The 24,417-nt window shown below is 42.4% G+C and overlaps 1 protein-coding gene across 4 annotated transcripts in view; it reads left to right on the forward strand.

The window, feature by feature from the left end:
- TMTC1 (transmembrane O-mannosyltransferase targeting cadherins 1) overlaps positions 1–24,417 on the forward strand; it is a 186,945-nt gene that overhangs the window by 94,011 nt on the left and 68,517 nt on the right. For all 4 annotated transcript variants that reach the window (XR_013974987.1, XR_013974988.1, XM_080914968.1 and 1 more), the window contains exon 8: positions 9,196–9,385. Coding sequence is in view for 2 of the 4 variants with exons in the window: in XM_080914968.1 (XP_080771094.1) it covers positions 9,196–9,385 (190 nt within the window). In the remaining 2 variants the exon portion in view is untranslated. The remainder of the gene's footprint in view (positions 1–9,195; positions 9,386–24,417) is intronic.

A 24,417-nucleotide genomic window follows, 5' to 3' on the forward strand; every position in this document is an offset into this window, starting at 1 on the left:
AGAGCTATGAGTAGCAAAGGCTCACCCCTCCCAAACCACCTCTTAATGGTTCCACAACTTCCCAAGACAGCACTAGGGGCTGGGAACCAGTGAGCCCGTGGGCACCATTTCAAGTTCAAAACTTGGCACAGCCCTTATGAGCTCACTTGACCTCTCATCCCTGGTAAGCCTGTCTCTAGTAGTTGCTCTGGAAAGCAGAGCTTCCTAGGTGCGGTTTTCCTGGCCTGGTCCAGCCAAAAGCTGCTTCCTGATCTGGATTTGGAAACGTTGTAGGACTTTCACAGTTTTCTTTTCTTTTCTCAGAGGAATTATTTTCTTTCTTAAAACACATAAAGGTTATGCCCCCATCAGATGAGACTGTTAAGTTTCTCTCCATTTAGTACTGACTGTAGTTACTTTTTGCATGTTGTCTTTGAAAGTCCTTGTGGCTTTATAGACCTTTGTTTTCCATGTATTCAGCTGTTTCCTGTTTAACTGAACTAAGACAAAAAATCATCATGGTGTGATCATGAGAAATCTGAAAAGAAATGTACCTAAAATATAACAACATGACAGAAGCGTCCAGGGTGCTGTTGTCTGTGACACAAGACCCTAGCTCACTATATATACTACATGATGTCATTGCAACTGACTATGCTACAACTCTCATCTTAGAACTTAATATAGGGACACCTGATAGATGTGATTTTCTTCCCCTTATTCTATTGTGCTTCTCCACTGTTGTGACAAAACACCATGACCAAAAGCAACTTGAGGAGGAATGATTTATTCCATCTTAGAGTTTACAGTCCATCAGTGGGGGAAGCCTAGGAAGGAACTCAAGGCAGGAGCTTGAAGCAGATACCAAAGAGAAATGCTGCTACTGGCTTGCTTCTTCGACTTGCTTTCTTATATGGCTTAGGCATACTTTTCTGAAGATGGTATTTCCCACTACAGGCTGGATTTTCTATGTCAATTACTAATCAAGAAAATGCCCCACAGATATGCTCATATATCTTTTCATGGAGGTAATTCTTCAACCATTCATTTGCTCAGTCTTCAGTGAGACCACTTTCATCATAGCCTCATGGTCTCCCACTTGTGTTACAACTTGTCTCTGTGTCTCCTCACAGTTACCTCTCAGATTGTGGTGCTCCATGCTGTGCCCAGTTGGTATTTCTAGTGCTCCTGGTATTTAGGCGGTTGATGGTTTTCTGATATTAGGTTTCTGTCCACTGCTGCAGTCTTGACATTCTTCTTGCCACCTCCCTCTCCCCATAACCCCACTATTCACTGGCCTTAATGTCTTTAGCTCCTGAAACCCAGCCTCATTGGTGCCTCAGTCTGTGCTCATGCTTTCCAGCCCTGCAGTATCCTCTCCTTCTGAGATCACTGTTTCTTCTTTGAGACCTTTTGTGAGGCTTCTTAATCCTAGTGGTTGCCTCGTTGCTTTCAGATACACTTTATTGTGGGCTGTTTGCTGATTTCCCTTTAATTTTTTTTTGTTTTGTTTTGTTTTTGTTTGTTGAGACACATTTTCACTATGTACTCTTGGCTGGCCTGGAACTTGCTCTTTAGACTTTGAACTCTATCCATCTGCTTCTGCCGCTGCTTCTAAGTACTAGGACTGAAGACTTGTACATAATGTCCTGATGTAAGATGGGGATTTCTTAAGGTTTGAGACCCTGTCTTAAAGTCCTTGCACTGACTCACATGAGAACATACAGAAAGAACATCACTGTGCAAATGCAACGCCATCCTAGGTTTTCCTCTTGGAGACTGAAAAGAAAATGACAGATGTTTCTCCTGGAGCTTGAACTCCTGCTTCCCTGGATGGGCCTTGTTCTCATGGGCGTCTCCCATCAAGAAAAAGTGACTCCCCCCATGTTACCCACATTTCTGCTCCCTGTCTGTGCCAACTATGTAAGCAGACATAAATCTTTCATACTAATATCTTCAGAGATACTATTCATGAACAACACAAGTCAAGTTAGGTTGTAGTCCTACAGTCCTGCAGCAACTCTTCCCCGGAGAGCTTTCATTGGCTTTATTGTTAATTTTTTTTCTGAGACAGGATCCCACTCTGCATCCCTGGCTGGCTATAGCAGAGATCCACCTGCCATCCTCCTGGGAGCTACACTAAAGGCCCCGCGCCCTGGCCAATCCACTTACCTACTTACTGACTCCTGCCTCAGTTCTTTGCTTATGTCTACCTTCCCCACTTGTGTTCCTCTTCCTAACACGTTCCTGATAGTCCCAAAGTGTACAGGCAGTGTAATCACCTCTGATTCCATCTATCTCCCCAAGGTAGGACAGGCTACATCTCCTGCTGTCTTCACAGCTCTGGGCTGGGAGTAGCTCGTATTTTGTAGTTGTACTGGGACAGCTGAGTTGGAGTCTGTGCCTCAAAGGAAGAGGAAGCTGGTGGGGCTCACACCTTTTAGTAAAGCTCTCAAATTCATCTCACAACAGTGAATGGAAATAAAATGAGATGCTCCCTTGTAATAAGATATTTTATGACTCAGTTTCAGCATTTAGGGGTGTGCAGTCCTGTGTTGTTACTGCCCACCCACATCCAGTCTTTCTCCTTGTCCCTGGCCTAATGCTGTGCTGTTTTGAAATTTGTCATGAATATAATATAAATACAGTCACCATTATTTCTTTAAAAAAATTTTTTTATTGGATAGTTTATTTACATTTTAAATGTTATCCCCTTTCCCCGTTTCCCCTCCGGAATCTCCCTGTCCCCCTCCCCTGCCTCTATGAGAATGCTCCCCCACTCCCCTACCCTTCCACCTCCACGCCCTGGCTTTTCCATTCACAGGGGCATCAGGGTTATCCTCTACAGGACCAACAGCCTCTCTTCCTGTTGATGTCCAATAAGGTCATCCTCTGCTATATATGCGGCTTGAACCATGGGTTCCTGTTTTCATTGGTTGGTGGTATAGTCCCTGGGAGCTCTGTGGGGTCTGGTTGATTGATATTGTTGTTCTTCCTGTGGGATTAAAAACCCCTTAGACTCCTTCAGACCTTTCTCTAACTCCTCCATTGGGTTCCCGGTGCTCAGTCCAGTGGTTGGCTGAGAGCATCTGTATTTGTCAGGCTTTGGCAGAGGCTCTCAGGAGACAGCTATATCAGGCTTCTGTCAGAAAATCACTACAACATGTTCATGACACTTGCCACCCCATAGCTGGTGATTCTGTAACAGCATCAAGTGTTCAGTGGCCCATACTGCTCCTGTTGCAGCTTTCAGAGACCATCACCTCTGCCCACACCAGAAGTCACTGCCCCACCCAACTGCTCAAGGACTAGAGGTGCAGTGTTTCCAGTGTGCTTGGGGAACTACCTGTCAGATATGCCTGAGAGAGCCCATGTTGTGTTTGCTTTTAAAATGGTGATTGATAACACAGTTAAAAGAATTGTTTTACTCAGTTTGAGGTCTACGTTTTGTAGAAACAATTCTTCCCTTATTTATTACTGTTAGTGAATGTTCTCAGTAGCATGAACCATGAGAACAGAGCCCTTCAGCCTGTCAGTATCTTCACAAATCCTCATCCATTCTGTTAATCCACAGCATCAGTTATTGAGTCTAGGTTCCAGCCATTCCCTGCCCTCCAGTTTAAATTTGATATTAAGGTACTTATATTAAAATACCACATAATCCATACCTGTCTTACCACCAACACAGTGTAGACACCCTTGTGGAGAGTCGGGCCAGAGCTTATCACCTTCAGCACCTAAGACATGCACAGAGAATGAGTTAATATTGGCTGAATCCAGGAGAAGGCATCCTGTTGATTGAGAAAGACAGTGTTGGTCCTGGAGATGATTCTGAGTAGATTGTGTTTTTATAGCCTTGTCATTCCTAGGGCACAGGAGCCTGGGGAAATCTACTGAAGCAAGAATAGAACAATTTGGGAATGGAAAAGTTGACAGTAAGCAGTTACTATAGAGGAGCAGGAAAGATCAGCAGGAAAGATCATCAAAACCCACAACCCTAATTCTCAAACCTGGTGGGTCTAGGTAGAGTCCACAGGGCCACATGTCCAATTGTTGGGTGATATTAATATCAAATTCCAACAGAGTTCATAGCAGTAGTATCCTTAAGAGTCAAGACAAAGACAGCCCGATATCCACTTACTGCAGATCGCATCAGTTGTGGGGAGGTTGTTTAGCAGAGAGACTGGATGAAGTTCTATAGGTGAAGAGGAGGAGGATTCCAGCAATACATACATTCATTATGAAAAACTCCTGCTTGTGGTATGTATAACTGGTTTTGTTCCTGTGCCCCAGTCAAGGAACTATGTTGGGCTCATCCTCCTTCTTAGCCAGTAGGTTCACTCAAAGGCACAGACACATCCATGTTCTGCCTTTAAATCACTCTGGGTTTTTACCTCACAAAAGTGGTTTCCAGGGGCACACAGTTTCACTTGGTAGGGCCCTATCCTAAGAAGCTCATCCTTTCTGTATATTTCTGTAATGGTACCTTTCTGTCATTCTGGTTTGTTTTGTAATATTTTTTTGTTGTTGTTCGTTTTTGAGACAGGGCCTCTCACTCTAGCCCTGGCTGGCCTGATGTTCACAGTGAACTGGGTACACTTATATCCTAGTCACTAGACAAGACAGTCCTCAAGTTATGCTCACAGAACAACTGATCTGGGCAACTCCAACTGAGGCTTCTCCTTTTCAGATGACTCTAGGCTGTATCAAGTTGGCAATTAGACTAACCATGACAGTAGCCCAGGCTGTAAACTTGCTGTGTTCCTGCTGCCTCAACCTCCCAAATTCTGGGATTATAAGCAAGAGCTGCCATACCTAGTTATGAAACTCCTTCAGTCATTTTTGGGTTTTCAATAAAAATGAATCACTAAATTGTTTGCATTGAATTTCCAGTTCTCTATGTTGTACATTCTGTTTTGTTGGCAAGATGTTTTAGTGTTTTCCCTCTTTTTAACAGGATTTATAGTAGAAAGGTGGTAAATAATTCATGTTGGTTTTGCTCTTACTTTAAAAAGAAAAAAAAACAGAAAACCAGCAGGGCAGAAATATTGTACAGGCTATTTTCATTTCTGAATTTTTAGCAGTTTGAATGTAATTCATAGAGGAGTTAAAAAGAAACCCCGTAATTGTTGATCACAGTTAGCTCAAATAGCCCTCCCTAAAAGATAATTAGCTTTTGGAGTGATTCCAAATGGCTTCTTTGTTGCTTATATATGCAAATCATTTTCCTCTGCTATGTCCATATCTTAGAAACTACTTAAAGAGTTTGCAGATAGCCTCATGATCAGAATCACATAAACTAGAAAGCAGTGACCGTGTCTGGTCTGTGATTTACTCTTGTTTTCATTGAAATTGTAACTTTAAAAAAAATGCATCTTAATTTTCTTTTAGTTGGTACAACATTGCAGTTCCAGAAAACAAGCAGGGAAAGGAAGCTTGCAGAGCAGAGCAAACATATGCACTTCCCATAAAACCCTGATTGAGTCGGCAGAGAGTCCGTAGGCCAGATGCAGCTAGAAGTAAAATATTAGACAGTTTGTCACCTCTCTTCTGTTGAAGGCATTATGAAAGAAACCACATACACGAAGAAGAGAAGGTGGCACATGCAGACCCACTCACTCAGTTCCAGCACTCACCGTCCTCAGCCATCTGGTTTATTCACATCCCTCCTCTCTTCCCTCTGACTGGTCAGTTATTTTGAAGCAAACCCTAAATCACGATTTTAATACTTAGTTTATTTTGCACGGAGGCTTTACATCATGTAATGTCATCACACTTTAAAATTTTATGACTCTCTATATCCAGCTCTATTATCCATTAATATATTTTTCCAACTATGTAATAGTTGTTAATAGTGGTTTTCTTGAATTAGCCTCTTTCTTGGTTACTTTTTCTAGCACTGTGATAAAATTTCCTGATAAAGGCAACTTAAAGGAGAGTTTATTTTAGCTCAGAGCTTCTGGGGACAGCCCATTACACTGAGGAAGAGATGACAGCAGGAGCTAAGGGTAGCCAATCACACTAGAGGCAGAGAGCTGAACTTACTGCTCAGCTAAAATTTTCCTTTTTATTTAGTCCAGGGCTGAGGCTCAGCAAATGCTAACACCTGCTATTAGGTTGGGTCTTCCCCTTCAGTTAACCTCATTAGGATAATCTCATAAGGCACCCCAAAGGGCTAACCTAATCTAAATAATTCCTCACTGATATGCCTGGAGGCCTGTCTCTTAGGTGATTTTAGGTCCTGTCAAATTGATAATCAGCATAACCATCACAGTATCTAAATAGAGTGCCCTGTGGTATGTCTCTTAGGCCATTCTCAATGTGCTTGTTTAAGAAACTAGCTCATTGGTTCAGTGATTTCTCCCACATCCTGGACATTGTGTCCCTGATCATGGAACATACTGTTTGGTTCTTATGTATATTCTGTAGTAGCAGTTAGTTTTAGAACTGTTTCAAATTCAAGGACAAGACAGTTTCATCATAGTGTGTATGTCTAACAGGCATATTAAATTTTCTGTCTCTCTTTATGACATTAAAATAAATTAGTGGGTTCTGTGTAGCTGACTTAGTTGTAGTTTGAAACAGGGCCTCACTCAGTAGGTGCTCTAGACTGGCCTTTGATTCAAGGCTATCTCTCCACCTCAGCTTCTGCTGAGTCATTTATTTCAAGCAGAAAATATCCGAAGTAATTTTAAGAGGTGGGTGTGAATGACAACTGCCTTGTCTGTGAAGTGTGTGGCTTAGCCTCCAGCAGTCAAGCCTTGCAGAGATTTTCCACGGAACTGAAGGGAGGGGACATCTTGCTCCCATGCATTGAAAACAGCCCACAGTAATGCCACTTGGTTTGCTGTGAGGTGGCATTCTCAGGTGACAGCACATAAACTGAAGACCAGAAAGGAGTTAGTCTAATTGCTCATTAGCATTTTATTAAACTTACAAAAGACAAGAGTGGAGGGAAATACCCTGCAGCAGCCCCAATCCTGCCAGTTTCTGTGCCTGAGTCTGAGTCAGGCTGAGTAGGCTTCCTGTTGCCATGGGGATTTCTCACTGCAAAGTGGGAGGGAGAGGAGGTGATGGGAGAGATCAGTGTGAATTATCTGAGACCTGGAGTACCGGACCTCATGTTTATGGGTTTCAGGCTAAATTAATACTCAGCCATGGGACTTGTGTTAGCTATTTTGCTTGCTGTGAGTAAAGTGCTGAACAAGAAAAAACGTAAGGAAGGAAACAAGGTTTACTGTGGCTCACACTTTAAGGGCATATAGTCCAGCATGGTGGGAAAGGCATGGTAGCAGGATTGTTAGGCAGCTAGTAATATTGTAGCCATAATTGGGAATCAGAGAGAGAGATCGATCGCTGGTCAGACTAGTACCCCAGCCCATAGAATGGTGCTTCCAAAGCTCAAGATGAGTCTTACCATCTCATTTCAATCCCTCTGGAATGTCCTTACAGACACACCCACAAGCATGATTCCTAGGTGATTCTAAATTCTGTCAAGATAATTCTTTGTACTAACTTTCACAGAAGGTAACACAGAAATTCTGCTCTGGTCCCTGTGCCAATCTGAGAATCCTCCTGTGGGGAGGGCTTCTCTTTAGGCCTGTATTCTTAAGATTCTTCTCACTTTTCCTGTCCTTTCACACTATATAATTTGTATTATTGTATTACATAGTCCTTGGAGACAAGGTATAACCTGTTTCTATTTAATTGAATATGTAATGTCATAGATGTAACTAGATTGTCCATCACTAAAGTGGTGAAAACAGGTTTTACTCAATAACTGTTGACAATAGGAGGAAGATTCAGAAGCCATTTGGTTTGTATGGACGTGTTGACTTTATCTGCTTACTGGCAGTTAATTAGGAACCTGTACCCTACAGCACTGGAGGCAGATGCCGTAGCCTTCCTTATTGGTTGTTAAAACATGACTCTTAGGTCATGGAGAGTGATAATTCTGGGCTTGCTTGTTTGTTTAACATAGGCATGTGTGCATTTGTGTATGCCTGTGAGAGTATAGGAATGCATGGGTGTTTAGAGGCCAGAGGTCAACCTCAGAAATGTCGTCTACCTCCATTAATCTGGTGTCTCTCACTGGCTTGGAAGTCACTAAATAGATTTTGCTGGCTGCCATAGAGCTCTGATAATTGTGTTGTTTCCTCCTCACCAGCTGATGTCACAGAAGCCTGTCACCATGCCCAGCTTTTTAAAGTGGATTCTGGAGTTCAGATTCAGCCATCATGCTTGTGTTGAGAATTCTGCCTGCTAAGCCGTTTCTTTTGCTCTGGTTCTTAGTTTTAAGGTACACATAGTCACAATCCTAAACCTTGTGTTATCACAGTCTAGGAGGGATGCCTGGAGAGGCCTATTAGGTGCTGACTACAGAAAAGAACAAATTTTCCTCTTAGCCATCCAGTTACTCAGGGCAAGCGTTTTAGTGGACGTTGGGATGGGCAGATCGTCTTGAGTTGTGGCTTTGTAAAGCCAGAAGCCCTGTGGCAGTTGCTTCCCTCCTAGTGCAGAGGGTTGGATGAATTTGTTCTGTGCTGAGAGCCCCAAAGTTCTCAAGGACCTTGAATATTGCTTAATGACCATTAAGTGAATTTAGGTAAACTCACTTTTCTTCAGTCCCAAAGAAGATGTTTGAGTGGAATGCCTTCTACTTCACCTTAAAGCCTTGTCCTAGACAGGAAGTGAGGTTGAGAACCCACCCACTACCTTTCTCCCATGATGTCCTCTACCCTAACAACTGTGAATAAGAGATTTGATCTCTACCACAAATATTTTACTTTCTGAAATAGTTAAGTCTGGATCAATCTGCTATCAAAATGATGAGATGTTTTCAAATATATTACAGATTCTGGACACTAGCCAGGTGAGGCATTCTAAGAGACAAGGTCTCCTACAAAGCAAGAGTGTGTTTACCATTTACTGTTGTCAGGAATTGTCATTGCATTTACCCCAGGCTCTGTATCTACTTGTGTGATAAATTTAGATATTTTCTGTAGGAACTAGGCTTTATTTGCTTTCTGTTGAAGCCAGTACTCAACATGGCGACTAGAAGCTGTGGGATAAGTTCCTAGGAGATCAGTTCAATGGATGGTTTGACATCTTTCCCTGTCTTCCTCTACCAGAAACACCAACAGAGCAGATAGAACTATGGTAAGCAAGTGTTTATGAAATGTGGGAAGTCGTATTTCAAAACTGTTCTCTTTGTAGGTTCCTTACCTATTCCTACCTTCTGGCCTTCAATGTGTGGCTTCTGCTGGCACCCATCACCCTGTGCTACGACTGGCAAGTGGGCAGCATCCCTCTGGTGGAGACTATATGGGACGTGCGGAACCTTGCTACCATCCTTCTGGCAGTGGTGATGGCCTTACTGTGCCTGCACTGTGTGGCAGCTTTCAAGGTAATTGCTAAGAGCAAATAGATTCTCATATTTGAAGACATATTTTATCTGTTATTGCTGTTCCTTTTCTTAATGAGGGTCTGGGTCAAAATCATGTGTCCCTTACTCAGAAAACATTGCAAATTACCTTTTTCTAATAGGTAATATATATTTAAGTCTTTACCAGGGCTAATAGACCCTTAGTTTTATGATGTCTTTTTTTTTAAATATTTACTTTTATGTGTCTCTGTGTGGCTGTGCCATGTGTGTATAGGTGCCTGTGGTGGCCAGAAAAAGGTGACATATCCCATGAAGCTGGAGTTACAGGTTTTTGTGAACTGGCCAACTGGGTGCTGAGAACCTGACTCTGCTCTAGCCAGATTAGTCACTGAGCCATCTCTCCAGCTCTCTATACTTTGTGATAATGTCTAGATACTTTTTAAAAATTAAAGTTTTCTCCTGATATGGTTGGCTAATATTCGAAGGAATGCATTGTATACAGTGTCATAATAAATTCCTAATAAATAATACATTTACAGATGTTTAAGATAAGAGTGAGACTTCATATCTACTTAATTATATTAGATGGCTTGTTCTCCAGTCACAAAAATATAAAATTAAGCAAAATATTAAAATAAATCATTTAAAAATGTGATCAGAGGTAGAAGAAACTAGAAAATATTGATTGGGAAATTAATATTTATGATGAAATGCCTCTCACCTGGGTGTCCTCACCTTCCAAGCACAGGTTTCCTGGTGGAAGTAGAATGTTGAAGTAAAGCTACAGGTTTTTATTGTTCAGTGTTTTGAGACGGACTCGTGTAGCTCAGACTGTCGTGAACTCTGTCTGTACCTGAGGATGACCCTGGGCTCTGGACCCTACTGCTTCCTTCTAAATGCTGGGTTACAGACAGATGTGGTCATGCCTGGCTAGCAGCTAGAATCTAAGGGGGAGATTTTCTAAGTGAGAAAGCTGGACAGAGCGTCCCAAAAGCCTCTCCGTGCTTTAATGTTGACTGCTAAGCCATTTTATGTGAGACTTGTTTGGAGGATGTCAGAATGAACTCTTCCCATGCAGACAGGTTCAGCAGAGGAGAGCAGACATTCTCTAGTGAGAGCTAACTTTGTATAATTTTTGTTCAAAGCATTAGCTGCCACACATACAGATAACCAGAAATCCACCAGAAACCAAAAGCAAAACAAATAAGCAATAACAATTTTAAAGTTCTGACCAAAAATCTCAGCACTCTCAAAAAATGCAGGGCTGGGAAATAACTCGGTTGTTGCAGTACCTTCCCAGTGAAGACCCAAGCTTGGATGTCTGTCTTAGTCTCCTAATGTTTCCTCAAGATCAGAGCAAATCACAGGCTCAAGTTCTGAGACCTGGAAAACAAGCCTAGTCCTCAGGTCCATAGGAGGTGACATTGTAACCAACAGCACTGGAGCAGTGGGGGTATCTGCCAGGTGGGCTCAATGGAGGCCCACCGTGGGAAGGTAGCCACTGTTCTTCCTCACCTGAGCAGGTAGGTGTCTCCTTTCATCCCTGGGATTTCCATTTTAATGGCTCCTAGCCTTACTTTGCTTCTTGCTAGCCCATGTCACAATCCTCATTTCTCTATTCCCCAAGTAATAGATGGCCTGGTGTGCAGAGCTTCCCACCTAACACTGCTAAGTAAGACTCCCACTTAAGGCAAAGCCAGAAGAAGAGTCACTGTTGGAAAGTGGTTATCTGTAGATGGACAGCCCACCCTCATTGAGAACAGAATTAAGAACAGCCAAGTAGACATACAACCCCACAGACAGACAGATCAAAGAAGGAAAATTTTGCTATTGCTTTTTCCTGTTTTAAGATATTGAAGTTTTGCTGCCCATGTGATCTCTCACCGCTTTATACTTGAAGCATAAATTAGCCAACCCCGTGGTACAAAATTGTTCTACCATAGACCCATGTAGTTGAATCTGATGTAATTCCAGATTGCTAGAAATTAGTTTGCACTTTGTTCATTCTTGTGGATATTGATTGCTGTGTCTAATATGTCCTTACCTGATGAAATGCCTCGTGTTTTAATACAGCGAGTAGTAAAATAGGAATGAGCTGGAGGATGGAGGTTGCAGTTAGCAGTGAGTGGTCTCTGTCCATGTGTTCCCCTTAGTGTTGACTGACTTAATCCCATTCTCTGCACAGAGCACTTTCCCACACTCCCTCAGTTCATGGAAGTTCTCCTCATGGGATAATAGGGACCCAGTCTTTCTAGCCCATGCTTTGGGACCCGTGGTAGTTGAGGCTCCAGACTGTGCCGCCAAGATCCCATGTATGAGATCAGCTCCAAAGTGGGTTCATCTAGATCAGCTTCCCAGCCCCATCTCTGCAGGCTCCTCTCCTGCTACCTTGTTACCTGTGGCCACACTTGAGCCACAGTTTTCTACCTCAGTACCTGTCTTCCGTGATCAGTTACTTGCCCTTGATCAGTACTGAAGAACTAGAACTTCGTTTATAACCTTTTCCTGAAATAAATTGGAAAGTAAACTTAGAAAAGTCAGGAGAGACTTGTTAGAGGAGTGCTGTCCCACGTCCTAGGGAAGGAGGGAGGCTAGGGTTCATGATCAGCTTTGCTGCTGGTCACCTGTATCTGTTCCCCTTCAACAGCCTACCTGCACCTCACTGTGAGGCCAGGGCAGAGCACTCCATGCCTTCTGACAGAGCACAGAAGTCCTCACAGGGGAGCACTGAACACATACTGTCTGCAGACTCTGGTCATGGCCATGGTCTTCATCACCTGGAAACTGTCACAGCTCAACTCCTGAAGTACAAAGGGCTCCTGTGTACAGATAGCAGACTGCTTTTGTATTTTGTTTCTTTAAAGAAAGCCACTGACTGCTTCTTTGTCTCTGTGACTCAAGACCCACGTTCTCTCTAACAGTCAGAATTATATAAAGTTATTGTTATTTATGAACATCAACCCTCTCCCTCATTCATTCCCAATGACAGAAAACATCTTTAAGTTCTTGAAGTATACAGAAAGTTTCTTTGGGCCCGTGTCCTGGATATACAGTCCATCGTGACCCCAGCTGTGGTAATGAAGGTGAGGCTACCTCCTCACATCTGGACAGGTCAGAAAGCAGAAATGGGACAGGAAGATTAGCCAAGGTCCTCTACTGAACAAACCACTTCCTCCCACTGGACTCTGCTTCCCAGAGTAATAACCAGCTGGGTTCAAACACCTGAGCATGCTTGTGGCAGTCCCCATTCAAATCATGTAACTAACACCAGCACAGAAATGTGCAGTCTGTGTTCAGATGCCACAGAAGGGCAGAAGTGAACTCACTACTTTAACTGTATATGAGAGGGTGCAATAAAGAAAATGCCAACATGACTCTTCCGTGGTATGGTTAAAGGAAAGGGAGGAGTGTGTGTGTGTGTGTGTGTGTGTGTGTGTGTGTGTGTGAGAGAGAGAGAGAGAGAGAGAGAGAGAGAGAGAGAGAGAGAATATCCAGAGGCATCTGGAAGAGTCTAGAGCAGAGAGAAAAGAAAGCAGACTGGACATGACCTGGACTATATTCAGAAGGGAGGATAGTGGAGTCACAGTGCAGAACAAGAGAGGGCAGGGGATGGAGGGAGAGAGAGGGTGGGAGGGAATATCAACAAGATGTGAGTAGGGAGATGGGCAGAGAGTAGGGTCAGTAAGAAAGACACTAGAATGGTGAGCACAGCAGGGACAGCGGGTAGAAAAAGAGCAGAGCAGGCTCTGAGGTGAGACAGGCAAGGCTGCTGTTGTAGACTTTGAAAAGAAGTGTATGACAAGTACGTGTGAGTAGGAACTGGGGAGCCTAGAGGTTGGCAGGGCTTTGACCTGTGACCATGTACATGTCAGTGGAGGCATGTGTTCCCTTCTGCCAGAGGTAAGGAGAATGACTTCACAAGTTTCTGAAGAATGCCAGCTGTTTTCTAACTACAAGAAATCCCCCTATAGCCCAGTTTGAGCTCATTTATACATGTGTGTACAGCCTGAGACCTAACATTAACCAGCTATCCCTGGCAGCTGTAGCTGAATGTTAATGAAGAGCTGGAAGAAAGGGGCTAGCATCAGTAAATATGCACAGGTGGGCCCTGGGCTCACCAAACACATTCATGGCCTTTAAACTTGAAAGATAATATGTCTTTAAAAGTACTTGAAATTTATCAAAAGTTGGTTTTCTTTTAAAAAGCGATTCATTTTAAGGGAGCTAAGACTGAGTTCAAGGCCTCCTCTGGGTAGATCTTCATCTCCAGTCCTCCTGATGCTGTTGCTACTCAGTCTCTTTTATTCCTCTGTGGTGACCAGTGGAGTAGAAAGCATGAGAAATACATCTTTTTATCCGATGGCTATTGGAAGACCAGAGGCCTTGAGCCAAGCCTTCCTGTAGCTTCTCAGTGTTTGGGGTGATGCCTACATCACCTGTGAAGCTCCTCTCCCCTCCTTCCTCTGCAGTCAAAACTAAAAATCATATTTCCCTTGTCTTGTGTGATGTGGTCTGCTTGTTCCTAGAGCTCTCTGCTCTGCTTTTGATTTGGGCCCACGGGAGCTTTTCCATATCATTAAATAATTTTCTTTATTCTTTGCCTTCATGGGGCAGTCACATTAGTACAAATCATACTGTTTAATAAGCAAACAACCTACCTACTGCTCTGATGTTTATGTCTCAGTTGGAAGACTCACCAAATATCTTAATAGAGGAATTAGAATGTTGTATATTACTAACAAAGGTGTTCATGCATCACTGACAGATTTATTTCTTTTTCTTGATTTGTATGCTGTGTGATTGTCAGTAAATTTAGTGTCCACAATGAATGCTGTGATTTATTTCTGAAAAATAATACTCACATGTAAAAGTATATGTATGTGTGTATGTTGCACGTGTGTACATACATAGAGGACAAATTTATATTGAGTATTTTCCTCAGTCACCCCCTCTACCTTATTAATTCTTATTATTTTTTGAGGCAAAACTCCCTGAGCCTGGAGCTCACTGGTTGGATTATCTGCCTAGCAGCCCTATGCTTCTCCTCTCTCTCTCTACCAGCCTTGGGGTTACAATCACTCGTTGCTGTACCAGCTTTAGATGTGGGTGTTGGGGACAAAACTCAAGTCCTCATGCAGACATAGAAAGCACTATAAAGACAACATAATCTTCTTGTTAACCCCTGATAACCCTCTGAATGTAATGAATCATCATTCTGTGGAACCGTCCTATTACCGTGTAGCTGAATGGTACCTCCAATAACTTTAAACTTAAAAGGCCAAAGATATTTTTATGACACCTCAAGCCTTTCTGTTTCTGTCAGAACATAAAGTTTTATTTAAAGGAGCACATATTTTCATCTTGTTCTCAGCCATGAAATATGTAATTATGAATTGCAAAGATAAAAGTAGCAGAAACAAGCAGCTGAGAACAAAAAGCCTCTTGTGTTACTTATTGACTTGGAAATATGAGACAGGGTTGGATTGCCAGGTTCTTTAGAAGGTGGGTCCATAGTATGAGGGGTGGATGAATACAGCATAGGGAGAGCCAGCCCTAATTAGAAAGAAAATATGAATTCTTATGTGTACATTGCTTAAAGAGCAGTCATTGGAAACCAAGTTTGTGTTGGGAACCTTAGTGTTTAATCGTGTTCAGGGCATTTCAGCAAGATAAGCTAGCAATATAAAGTGCTGTCTGCAAATGGTGTCCTGTCTTAAATCCAACATCTCCAATGAACACAGCCTTTTCCATCCCAGTTCATTTCAGGAAGTTTCTCTTCTGTGTCCCTCTTCCCTAACTGTAGCATATCAATAGAATTTATGTCAACCATATTGAGAATACTTTTTCCCACCCTCCATGACATTACCTGGTCCAAGCCATAACCCTTTTTTGCCTAGATTATTGTCGTGCCCTGACTGGCTTCCTCATTTCTGCTTTGTTGGACCAGCCTGTTCTCAATTCAGAATTTTGTTTTACATTCTGTAAAGACTGCCATGCCCCCCAACTCCCCCTCCCCCACCTCCCTCTAGTGTGTGTGTGTGTGTGTGTGTGTGTGTGTGCGCGCGCGCGCGCGCGCGCACATGTGCATGTGTGTTCACTGCGCTTGTGTGTTTGCCTGTGTTGGTCACGGTGTGCCTGTGATTGTGGAGCCAGGATGTGCCCAGATCACTATAAAATCATCTGTTAAATCTCAGTCCAGAGAGGCTGTGTCACCTGTAATATGTTTCACTCTTTATGAATGGCTGTTTCCAAAGTGATAGCATACCCAGAACAGTAGCTCTTTCCCCTGTTTGGCTGCTGTTTCAAGAGCAGAGATCTAATACAGTGCCCAGTGCCCTGGTATGTGATTTCTGCAGAAGGCACCTTTACTGGGAACATCTTTCCTTATTTTAGAGGGATGATTTCATGTAGCTCAGGCTATCCCGGAGCTAGGGCTTCTTTGAATTTAGTCCTACACATGCTAAGATTACACACAAATTACCAGGCCTGGATCATGGAAGATTCTGGTAGGAGAGCTGAAGGGCAGAGGAAGGAGTCCTTGGAGCTTCATAAGCCAGTATGTTTCTGCAAATAGGTGTTTGCATTTGGGAAGAATCTTGTAGAAGACATGCTTTTGTGTCTGTGTTCCATCTGGCTCTGATTGCCAGGGGCCTCATTTTCAAAATGACCTGGAAAGTTCAAGTTGATAAACCGGCTATGGGCTTGTAATCCATGAGTCTGGCATTTGTTATTGAACAACAATTAATTGGGAAGAGCATTTACTAATGTTCTTGGTACTCCCCTGAAAATTGTTTCAGGCACCACAGGTAGTTTGGATTTGAGTGACTGGCTAATAAACCTGAGTTTTCATAGATCTTGGCTCTCATCACACCAGCAGTTGCACTTGAGAATAATTGACCACCACTTGCTAAGGAAACACATTAGCCGTTGTTTTTCTATCAAGAAAGTGTTTCTCTTAGTTCCTTACAAGCATCACCGAAGAAAACATGACTCTCACATTGGGACTGTTGAGTCACTTTTGTTTTCTAATGTCAGACCTTGCCCCTTATAGCACCTTTCACTAAACATCCATGTTAGAGATTCTGATTGTTCAGTTGGATGGACACAGGCCCTTTGATGGGTGCCTCTTCCTTGCTTTGAAACAGCAAAGTTGGTGTGTACATGTCTGAACTTGGAAAATTGTAGGTGTTTGGAAAGCATTTTAAACCCTAAAGCCTTGTTTTCCATCCTTTGCCTCATGTCCTTAGTGCAGTTAGTCTAAGCTGTGATAAGTAAGCTGTTTGAACCTACAGGGAAAGGTGAGGGAAGACTGCCAGGCCAGTAATTTGTGAAAAGAGCCCATTAACTGCCTCTGTGAGAAGGAAATTATCCATTAGGTTTTTACCAGTGTACACCTCAGAAGTGGAAAAACAGGGCACATCCCCTGAATTGCAACACATTATGGTGGAGAAAACATTTTGATTCTGGGTGAAGACACTGGCTGGGCACAGAAACCATATCTACCTTATGAGAACTCTCTAGAACTTCAGTTCCATGCCTGGATCTCAGTGTCCTTGGTCTTTAGTGCTTAGGAAAGAGGATGCCCACCCAGTCTTGTCACCCATGTGCAATAATCTACCCTGTGGGTAGATTGTGAGACAAGAAACACTCCTTGTCTTTTTCTTAGCAGAAAGATGTTGATGGTATCTTACATTGGAGGGTTTTGGTGGAGGGTGAGGATGGGGTGAGCGGGTTCCTACTTATAGAAGTCCCCCTCCCAGGGACTTTGTTGTCTGCTTCCTCAGGCTCAGCAAAGGCCATCCAGTCAGCAGCCCACTGCATTAAAATCATTCTTGTTCCTCACTGAGCCCTTACAGAGGAAAGAATGATTAACTGTTATCCCCTTCCCTCCCCTCCTGAGATACTTTTGAGAAATTAAGTTTGTTGACCTTGGAACTGGATTGTTCTCTTAAGACATGGTCACTAGCCTGATGGACAAAGGCCTGGTCCCTGGCCTAATGTGCTGATGGGACCTAGCTGTGTTCTTAGGTTGTAGGTCAGGTCACTGGTGTGCCTGATATGACTTTGACTGCATTTGCTCTTTCTTTGGTTTTGGTCACTATGACAGGATTAGTACTCAAGGTGACAGGTTTAGTCCTTGAGGTGATTGGCTTAGTACTTGAGGTGATGGGCTTAGTGATGGGCTTGGTCCTTGAGGTGGTGGCTATAGCATCAAATGCAGTAATCTAACCAATGATGGACTGAAACATTCAGAATTGAGGAAAACAAACTTTACTTTTTCAGTTGATTACCACGGGCGGTTTGTTACAGCAACAGATAGCTGACTGGTACAGTAGCATTCCAGTATCATGGTCATTGCCATCCTTGCAACAGAGCCTATTGTTAAGCCAAAGATTCTGAGAAACAGCCTCTCCCCACTCCAGTCATATACAAGACAATCTGCCCACGTTTGTTCTCTAGCGTTGCATAGGCACCTGTGACTCAACTCCTGAAACTCTGGTGTCTGATGAGGTCCCACTGTGAACTCCAAGTTCATCTTTACTTCGGAGTCCTTTCTATCTGAGATTCATCTGTCTAAGTATAATTTATAAAATTATTAATCGCATTACATCCCTAGAAGAGCCATGCTCTACAGTTTGTAAATCATTGAATATTGAAGAGATAAGTTTAGAAGAAAAGTTAGATTAAACTTCAGAAGGCCTAGAAGCTTGCTCTGTTTCTCTGTGGTCACAAAAATTAATTTAATTTTTTTTACTTACTTTGCAAAAAAAAAAAAATCTATCATAGTGTTTGATTTGTCATGCCAAAGGTAATCATTATCTTTCCCAGTCCTTTTTAGACGTAATACTGACTTTTTTATTCAGTTACCAAAATCAGTGAGATCTGCCTTTAAAAAAGTGTGTGTCTGTGTGTGTGTGTGTGTGTGTGTGTGTGAGAGAGAGAGAGAGAGAGAGAGAGAGAGAGAGAGAGAGAGAGAGAGAGAGAGAGAGGGAGAGAGTTAGTTCTCTCCTTCTACCACATGGATCCCAGCTATCACACTCAGGTGGTCAGTCTTGGTGGCGGCATCTTTACACACTTAGCCAACTCAGTGGCCCAGCATGTCATGTCTTAACTAGCTGCAGGCGGTGAGCATGTGTGTGTTGTGTGTCAGGTCTCAGAGGCTGGGCTTCAGGGGAATAAAGTGCTTATTTTACAGAGGATTGTGAAGACCTGAATTTGGATTCCCAGGATCCACACGGAAGTTCTGGTAACCCCAGTGCTAGGAAGCAGAGCCAGGTAGAGCCAGTGAGCTCACTGGCCAGCCAGCATAACCCAAGCAGTGTGCTTTCAGGTTCCTGAAAGTCTATCTCAAAAACAAGGTGAACTGTTTTTGAGAAAGAAAGACAGCAATGTGGACCTCTGCCCTTTACACATACCTCACTGGTCAGCACACACGTCCTCTCATGCACAGGGAGAGGGAAGCGTGACTTTCACTATTGCATTAGCTGGTTCTGTGTGTCAACTTGACACAAGCTGGAGTTATCTCAGAGAAAGGAGCCTCAGTTGAGGAAATGCCTCCATGAGATCCAGCTGGAAGGAATTTTCTCAATTAGTGATCAAGTGGAGGGCCCAGCCCATTGTGGGTGGTGTCATCTGTGAACTGGTGTTCCTGTGTTCTCTAAGTAGACACAATGAACAAGCCAGGAAAGCAAGCCAGTAAGCAGCACCCCTCCTTGGCCTCTGCATCAGCTCCAGCCTCCAGGTTCCTGTCCTGCTTTCCTCCCACTATGAACTATGATCTGGAAGTACAAGCCAAATAAACCCTTTCTCCCCAACTTGCTTTTTGATTATGGTGTTTTGTTGCAGCAATAGAAACCTGACTAAGACAACTATGTAGCCCATCTTGGACTTAAATTCTCAATTTTTCTGTTTAAACTCCCAAGTCCTAAGATGGCATGTGTGCACCATGTCTGGCTTTCAGCCGTTAGTTTGGAACCTTTACTTCATCAGTGAATTGACAGGTAAGTGTCAGAAGCCACACCTGAAGTTAAATGACAGCCTTGTGTGTTCCTGCTGCTCTTCTGTTCTTCCCCAATGCAGCCTGGCAGGTAGGTGGCTTCTGATGGCCTGAGGTATGACACATTCCATGGCTCACAGAGGACCTTACTTATGCATGGAGTAGAAGATCACTCATCTGCCACTTCCTTCCTCCAGCTTAACCCTTTCTACTACGTACTTTCATGTTTGCTCAAAGCCAAAGCTGGAGATGAAGAGCCATCCCTGACTTCTGGGTGTCTCACTAAATTACTGGAATATTTTCATTCTAATTAGGTAAAAATTTATTTATTAGCATTTTCTACTTTATTGATTTCCCTTAACTCCTTCTTAGTCCTTACTTAGCTTAGAGTAAATGTGTAGTTTTGTACTTCTTATCCTGGAGATATCTGCCCTTATTATTAAAAAAAAACAAAAAAATAAAAAACAAACAAAAAAAAATTTAACAACACATTTAAACAAAAATTTGACTTTACATTTCCAAGTAAAGTTTTAAATTAGCTTATGCTCAGAGTAAGGGAGTATGAGCCTTGAGCATTCCAGCTCATTTAACCCTGCTGTGGAGTTGTACGATTGTACACTTGAATGAGGTAAGTGGTAGAGTCTTGGGAACCAGTGTTGGCAAGAAAGTTCAGACTGTTAATTAAATACGAATCAAACACAAAGCTCTGTTAGGAAGAAATCAACCAGGGTTCAAAATCAAAGACCAGAAATCCAAAATGTCAGTTTTGAATGCTGTGATTAAACCCGCCCTGGCTCTGTTCAATAGGGATCTGGCAGTGCTGTTTGGCCAAGAGTCTGGGCTGGGAAAAGCTGTGTTTAAGTTGGCTGAGAGAAGGCATGGAGTTATGCACTCTACTTTTGTCTCAGAGGGGTGTAGTCTCTCCACTCATTTCCCCCTTTAAATTTTTACTCTGTGAGCATTTACAAAGAAACCTCAACACTCCAAAAAGTCAGGAATTATACCACCAGCCTCAGCCAGGCGGAGGGCAGGGCAGCCAAATGAAGCTACTCTGTCACCGTTGAGAGCATCCCACTAACATCAGGCTAGGAGAAGAAATGGTATCCAAGCTGAAGTCTGGAGCATGCTCATGTCCTAGGCGACCACCCTTCTTCTTCTCCTTCATAGAGAATACAGGACATGTTACCATCTGGCTTTTCACATGTGTTAGGGATCTAACTCAGATCCTCAGGCTTACATTTTCCTGACTAAGCTATCTCCCCAGGTACTGTCTTTATACAATGCTATAAGTTCTCATATCTTCACCCATATTAAACATGAGAGATTTACCAAAGGGCTGAAGACTTAACAGGAAAGCAGTGATCAGCACATACGAAGACTGAAACATGTCTGGTTTCGTGGAGCCAGCCACATCAGCTCACCTGTGCCAGACAGGTCTTTCCCTGAGTATAAGCACCAGATCTGGTGAGGTTCCCCTTTGGCTGTATCATAGCATAGATGGACTGTGCACATAGATCTCATTTGCATATCTTCCTCATAAAGCCTAAAGGATCCACTTATGGAGCTCATGCTAAAGACTACATCAAATCTAATCACCTTGCTAGACCCCAGCTCTGAACAAAATTGTCTTTTAAGTTTTCATACTCTTAATAATTTTAACATGTGCCTTGGGATTAAACTCCTACATGTCTTTGTAGGGATGATCAGTATTCAAAGCCTAACCGAGATAGATTCTAGGCAGACTATGCCTTAGACAGATAAGCCAATCATTGCCAGAGAGAGGCAGAATCTGGAAAGGCTGCTAGGATAAGAATGTAAACATTATCCAGTACTTAACAGGTAATAGCATCACTGGGGAATGGAATCAGGGTCCTTAGTGCAGAGCAAATGGAATCTCTGCCCCAAACAGCTGCATTGTTCTGCTCTCCTCTACCCCAGCTTGGTCTGTGGCAGCTGGAAAGGGTCTTGGCTTCTGATGCGGTTCTGAGGGTAAGACCAGTTTCTCAGCCACTTGGCACAGTCCCTTATCTCCATCATCAATGGCATTGCTAAACATAACAATGTTTGTGAGATTTCAAATGAACCATAGAGTTAGATCTACCAAGGTGGAAAATCAGAGATGGCTTTCTTATGAATTTTAGCTTTCAAAGGGCTGGAAGTGAAAATTAGCTATTGATGCCAACTAAAAATGAGTAAAAAGATTACTTCTAGATACTCAGTATAGACTCAGGGTTAATGAGGAATCAGGAGTACAGGAGACACTCACTCTGGGGATTAACTTCAGTGTTTGCTAGTGAGAAACTTCTGACATAGTGGAACAGGATTCTAGGGAGGGTTCCTGAACTGAAATGCCCTTAGTCACCTTAGACTGTTATCTGAATTATATGGATAGTGCCCTGGCTGTCAACTAGACAGAGAATCCCAATTAAGGAGTTTTGCAGGTCAGATTGGCACCTATGGGCATGACTGTAGGGAGTTGTCTTGATTATTAACTGAGAGGGAGACCCAGCTCACTGTAGGTGTCCCCATTTCTTAGGCAAGTGGTCCTAAACTTCATAAGAAAACGGAACAGAAGCCTGCCTTCCAACCATCAAGCCACTCCTAGGTTCCTGTTGTGCTTGTTTGGCTGTGAGCTGAGTTCCTTGGTAAGAGGCTGTGGTCTGTAGAGGAGAGTCTGGTCTGCCTCCCCCAGTGATGGACAATGAACCCTTTCCTCCTGCTGCTTTTGAACAGTGTTTTATCACAGCATCAGAATGGAAACAAAGGCAGATAGCCTGAGGCTTATACACAATCAGCTGGTTTCTCATTCTTTCTTCTTGTCTCCATTGTTATTTGTCAATTTTATGGGGGCCTAGAAATATGTACACATATATGGATGTGTGTGTGACATAGACACACATAACATTCCTCTGCGTCCACCTGGTTTGAAAGCTACTCAAACAACCTTCTCCCATTTATTCTATGGAGTTAGAGTCCTTCAGGCCATTACTAACAAAGAAATCATTTGAGGGAAACTGCTCAAATTATACAGGATCTCTCAGGGAGGTTTTATTATTCTGTTTGTAGTAGTTAATAAGACAGAGATTTTAGTAAAATCCTGGTGGCAAATCTTTTATTTTGCATACTTAGAGCATGTTGCAGTTTCTGATGGGGAATTTTATGTATATTTGTGATGTTGTCTTTTTCTTTTCTAGGTATTAAAAATAATATATTACTTTAAATGTTTATGAGAATTACTAAAAATGCAGTATATGATATGGAAAGTTCTACTTGGTTTCCTTTGATTTTTATTAGCATGTGTTAATTGTATATAATAATGGATTCCATTCTATCATTTCATACATTATATATTTTAACACAGTTGCCCCTCTGTTATTTATTATTCTTGTTCCCCTCCCTCTCCACTGACCTTCCCATTGTGTCCTCTTCTGCTTTCATGTTTTATTTAAATTATTTCGTGAGTGTTTCTTATAAGATACTGAGTGAGTGTTATGTACAGGAGCACAGACTGCTTACCTGTGGCTACACCACTGTGGAAAAGCCTTTTCCTCCCCTAGAAACTCTTAGTTGCCTGTAAACCTGCTTATATCTTGAACGTTTTGCCTGTCTCACAGTCTCACTGTACAGTCCAGGGTAGCCTGAGACTGGCTACCTCCTCCCACCTCTGCCTTCTGAGCCCTAGGAATCAGTACCACTCAATACAACAGCGTCTTACACTCAGCTGTATTTTAACTAAAACTCTTCAAGCACATCTGTTGCATATAACATGGAAATATGATTCCATCTACAGAATCCATTACAATAGCTAAAGATAAGAACAGCCACTCTTTAAAAAAATAAACAATTTTTATTTAAAACAATTTCAAATTTTAATATATTTTGATCATATTCTTCTCCACTCCCAAATTTGTTTAGATCCTCTCCTCCTCCCTATCCACCTACAAGTTTTTATAAAACAAACCCAATACACAATACAACAAAACTCCCCAAAACCTAGAAAACATAATACAACATTACACAAAAAGATAAGACAAAAACTCCAAACTGTAACCAAATAAAGGTTCAGGAAAAGTTGAGCTGCCCATTATTTGTTGATCAGTACTCCTGAAGACGAGCTCTGCCCCGGAGCATTCGCTGTGCTTTCCTCTCCTAGCAGGCACAGATGGCACCTCCTGTGTTAACCTTTACCTTAGTAGCTAGGATTACACTCATTCTTGTTTTTAATATAACAAAGTACAAGACACAACAAAAACTACCAAATTAAAGTCAGACAAGACAGACCAACAGATGGAAAGGATCCCAGGAGAGGACAACTTGTTCGCATGCTCAGGGATCCCATAAAAACACCACACTGGAAGCCAGAATGTAAGCACAGGGAATCTGCTACAGTCTTGGGCTGGCCCTGGCATGCGGCCCCAGTCTCTGTGAGCTCATATGAGCTTTGCTCATGCTTGCTTAGAGAGCCAGCTTGTTTTCTTGGTGTCCCTCATGCCTGCTGGCTCCTACATTCTTTCTACATCCTCTTCTACAGAGGCTTCGCTTAGCTCTGAGGGGAGAATTTTTGTTTGTTTGTTTGGTTTGGTTTGGGTTTGTTTTGTTCTTGTTTTTTAGCTAATAGCTTCATTGGAAATTAAATTTTTAAAGTTTTAATTTCACAAAGATTAAGAAATATTACAAGGGCTGGAGAGATGGCTCAGCAGTTAAAAGCACTGACTGCTCTTCCAGAGTTTCTGAGTTCAAATCCCAGCAATTACATAGTGGCTCACAACCATCTGTAACAAGATCCAATGTTCTCTTCTGGTGTGTCTAAAGATAGCAACGATGTACTCACACACATAGTAAAATAAATAAATAATTTAAAAAAAGAAACATTACAAATACTAAGAAAAGTTTCTTTACCAATTTACTGAGTTTTTCTAGCATTGTTTTTTAGTTTAAAAGATTTGCAGCTACTCCTGGTAACCCATGTATAGGGAAAGCTAAGAGAGGATTGTTGTATGTCAAAACCAGCAGGGATACACGCAGAGAAATCTTTTCTCAAACAAACAAACAAATT

This window comes from Micromys minutus, assembly GCF_963924665.1.
Source record: "Micromys minutus genome assembly, chromosome: 3".
In the NCBI taxonomy this organism is placed as follows: domain Eukaryota; kingdom Metazoa; phylum Chordata; class Mammalia; order Rodentia; family Muridae; genus Micromys; species Micromys minutus.